The 4,087-nt window shown below is 52.3% G+C and overlaps 2 protein-coding genes across 2 annotated transcripts in view; both read right to left on the bottom strand.

Moving 5' to 3' along the window:
- LOC105990410 (transducin-like enhancer protein 2) overlaps positions 1-4,087 on the bottom strand; it is a 128,188-nt gene that overhangs the window by 60,475 nt on the left and 63,626 nt on the right. The window lies entirely within an intron of this gene.
- Positions 1-4,087, bottom strand: part of Aes (amino-terminal enhancer of split) — a 30,525-nt gene that overhangs the window by 21,318 nt on the left and 5,120 nt on the right. The window contains exon 4 of the mRNA XM_013022636.1: positions 3,705-3,931. Coding sequence (XP_012878090.1) covers positions 3,705-3,931 — 227 coding nt within the window. The remainder of the gene's footprint in view (positions 1-3,704; positions 3,932-4,087) is intronic.

Genomic DNA, 4,087 nt, shown 5'->3' with positions numbered 1-4,087 from the left:
GGCCTGGGCACTGTCCCTCAGCTCTTCAGCTCAAGGCTAGCGCTCTACCACTTGAGCCACAGCGCCACTTCCGGCTTTTTTCTTTTTGCTCATGTGGTGCTGAGGAATCGAACCCAGGGCCTCAGGCATGCAAGGCAAGTGCTCTACCACTGAGCCACCTTCCCAGCCCTAGGATAGATTTCTATCGATGACATTTCCCGTCACTTTTGTAGGCATGGAATCATGCATTTTCTCCTCTGTGTGACTTTTTTCACTCCACATGAAATTTATTCATGAACTAGGGCTGGGGTGCTCTTCAGGGGTGGTATTTTCCTGACAGGGGTGGTTCTAGGGTTCATCTTTAGCACCACAAAATAAAAAAGTCACGCACCCGTGCTATCGCATGTAAATATAGTTCCTTTATATCTAGTTTCATTTGCTTGCTAAAACAGCATCTGTAGGCAGCCCAGGCTGGTTTGGAACTTCGGATCCTTCTGTGTTAGCCTATCTATCACCTGCTGTGATCATAGGTATCAGCAACCATATTTGACTGTAAGATGAGTCTTCAGTGAGTTAAGACTGAGATTCAGTTGAATATGACACTCAAAGGATTCCTCATATGGACTCCAAGTCTGGACTGAGGATACCTTAGGCTGGAGACAAAAGTGTGGTTGTCATCACGTGTAGGCAGGATTTCTGGGAAGAGTAGTAAGGGGTTCGGGGGTCAGTACCAGTGCTTGAACTCAGGGTCTCAGACTCAATTTGCTTATACCCCCAGCCCTACCATCTGAGCCACTCCTCCAGATCTGCTTTTTGTTCATTTTTTTTTTTGGCCGGTTGTGGGGCTTGAACTCTGGGCCTGGGCGCTGTCCCTGCGCTCTTCAGCTCAAGGCTAGCGCTCTACCACTTGAGCCACAGCACCACTTCCAGTTTTCTGGTGGTTCATTGGAGATAAGAGTCTCATGGACTCTCCTGCCTGGGCTGCCTTTGAACCACAATCCTCAGATCTCAGCCTCCTGAGTAGCTAGGATTACAGGTGTGAGCCACCGACGCCCGGCTTTTGCTGATTATTTTAGAGGTGGAGTCTTGAGGATTTTTCTGCTGGAGCTGGCCTTGAACCTCAGTCCTTCAGGTCTTGGTCCCCTGAATAGCTGAGAGAGAACAGGTGCCAGCTACTAGTGCCTGGCAGGCAGACAGATCTATGTTTCCCTCCCACCCCCGGGGACCAACGGGGTATGGGCAGAGGAGGGAAGAGGCTTGAGGATTGGGAGAAGACATTTTTAGGGGGGACAAAGATGCCCAAGATTATCAAATGGTGGTAGTGATGGGGATGTTTTGAGGCCAGTCAGTCGCAGGATGACAGGAGTGAGCCATGGGTGTACAGCTTTCTTTGGTACTTATTGAGCAACTACTATATACTAGGCTATCTAACTACAGCGTGAAGGCAAGGGATTCTTGTGCCCCAAATTAAAGAATTGGCACTGTGTATCCGTGGCAGAGTAGTAAGGTGGTGGTAAGGGATGAGGTAGGGGTGACATTTACAGGGTAACCGTGGCACCCCTTAGCTAAGACGTAAGTGGCAACTTTTTTTTTTTTTTTTTGGATAGGTTGTGGGGCTTGAACTCTGGGCCTGGGCGCTGTCCCTCAGCTCTTCAGCTCAAGGCGAGTGCTCTACCCCTTGAGCCACAGCGCCACTTCTGGTTCTCTGGTGGTTCATTGGAGATCAGAGTCTCATGGACTTCCCTGCCCAGGCTGGCTTTGAACCGTGATCCTCAGCTCTGAGCCTCCTGAGTAGCTGGGATGACAGGCGTGAGCCACCGGTGCCTGGCTGACACTTTTGTTCCATTGGATTTCCTTGTCATGCATTCCATCTGCAAAGCAAGTCTGGGTTTCTTTGTGGGGGACCCAGGGAACCCCTAACTTGGCTGTGTCCCACTGAGGTGTGTGATTCAGGAAGACAGTGGACCGGGTCCCCACTGGGCTAATGGAGACTTTGGCCCTCCCCTTGCCCCTTATCTCAAGGCCAAGAGCCATGTCCAGGGGCAGCTGGGAAGAGGGTGATGGGGAGGGGTGCGGTGGGAGGGGGGGCAGAGTCAGCAATCTGGGCATGGCTGGGTGGGGTAGGGCAGGGTTCAGGCTCCACAAAGAACAATGCACCTTGGTTTCCTCCGCCAGGAATATTTCAGATTGCTCCGTGATCCCCATTGAAAGCACATTGACCCTCCAACGCCCTCCAATTAGGGCTAAGTGTTTCAGGGGCCTGGATGGACACTTGCCTGGCATGAGTGAGGCCTGGCTTCCAAACCCAGACGTGACTGCATCCCAATAAATCCAATTTATGGCACTGAAATGTGGGTGTCACAAAACAGTATTTAATTTAACAACTTTTTTTTGTTAGTCATGGGATTTGAACTCTGGGCCTGGGCGCTGTCCCTCAGCTCTTCAGCTCAAGGCTAGTGCTCTACCACTTGAGCCACAGCGCCACTTCCGGTTTTCTGGCGGTTTATTGGAGATAAGAGTTTCAGAAGCTGGGAGCCAGTGACTCACTCCTATAATGCTAGCTACTCAGGAGACTGAGATCTGAGGATCACGGTTCAAAGCCAGCCTGGGCAGGGAAGTCCATAAGACTCTGATCTCCAATGAACTGGAAGTGGCGCTGTGGCTCAAAGTGGTAGAGCACTGGCTTTGAGCTGAAGAGCTGAGAGACAGCACCCAGGCCTAGAGTTCAAGCCCCACGACTGACAAAAAAAAAAAAAAAGAGTTTCATGGACTTTTCTGCCCAGGCTGGCTTTGAACCTCGATCCTCAGATCTCAGCCTCCTGAGTAGCCAGAATTACAGGCGTGAATAATTGGTGCCAAGTTTAAAAACCTTTTTTTTTTGGGGGGGGGTCAATTAGTCATGGGCTTGAACTCTGGGCCTGGGTGCTGTCTCTCAGCTCTTCAGCTCAAAGCCAGTGCTCTACCACTTTGAGCCACAGCGCCACTTCCAGTTTTCTGTTAGTTCATTGGTGATTAATGGACTTTCCCCGGGCTGGCTTTGAACTGCGATCCTCACATCTCAGCTTTCTGAATAGCTAGGATGACAGCCGTGAGCCACCAGTGTCTGGTGGTAAAGCATTCTCTTGACTGTACAAAAGCCTGGCAATAATAGGTTAGAGTTGATCAGTGATACAGTTTGCTGGTCCCTGTTGTAAAATCAGGCAGCCTCATTCCTGCTGTCTGATTTGAGGCCACTGTCAATTGCGGGGGGGTGGGGATGGGAGAGGGGGAAACTGAGTCAGCATTTACTCACCCAGAAGAACACAAAACCAGGCGGTGAGGTGTGAACATCATTGGAATGCTGCTGTCCACCAGCCACACACCCTGCTGTATACCAACACACACATTCATACCTGAGTTTGGAGTGTGGAGTCAGGAAGGCTCTCCCCAGGAAGGGAGGTTTGAGTTGGGAGGAGCAGAGTCCAGAGTTGTGTGTGTGCTTACGAATCCTGCTCACCTGCAGAATAAAGGAAATTATACCCATTTGGCAGGGTTGGTTTAAAGGGCGATGGTATGCAGAAGGCACTCTATGAGTGCTTCTTTCTGGCCTGGCACATAGCCGGCTCTGCCTAGTATACAGTAGGCAACCCCTACCTGGCCGCTTTGCCGTATCTGATACACAGTGCACATTGCATTCAAACTGGCTTTATGCATGGTATACAGTAAGCGCCTTGCCAATGCCTGACTCCATGCCGGCTCCACGACCTGCAAGTAGACAGTAGGCTGTGCATCGATGCCTGGCTTGTGCCTGGTGTACACACAGGTGCCCTGTGATGCCCGGTCGGGGTCGGATGTGGGAGTGGCTGCATGCACGCCGGCCCGAGCCGTCACGAGCCCGGTTTTATTCTCTGGCTCACAGCAGGCGCTGCATTCATGCTCGGCCCGCGTGCAGTGTGCAGTAGGCTCTTCGTTCCTGCTCGTGCACACGCATGGCGGGTACACAGCTGGCACTCTCCAGGAAGGCGGCGGTGACTGGAGGCCAGGGGCGAGCCGCCGGGCCCGGCGCGCCGGAGCTCGGGGCCCCCGCCCCTCCCGAGTCCAGCGGAGCCCTGAGGCCGAGTCCTCCACA

The sequence above is a fragment of the Dipodomys ordii genome, unplaced genomic scaffold (genome assembly GCF_000151885.1).
Source record: "Dipodomys ordii isolate 6190 unplaced genomic scaffold, Dord_2.0 Scaffold64, whole genome shotgun sequence".
Taxonomy (NCBI): Eukaryota; Metazoa; Chordata; class Mammalia; order Rodentia; family Heteromyidae; genus Dipodomys; species Dipodomys ordii.
The sequence above is the reverse complement of the archived record's forward strand: the minus strand, read 5'-3'. Positions and strand labels throughout refer to the sequence as shown.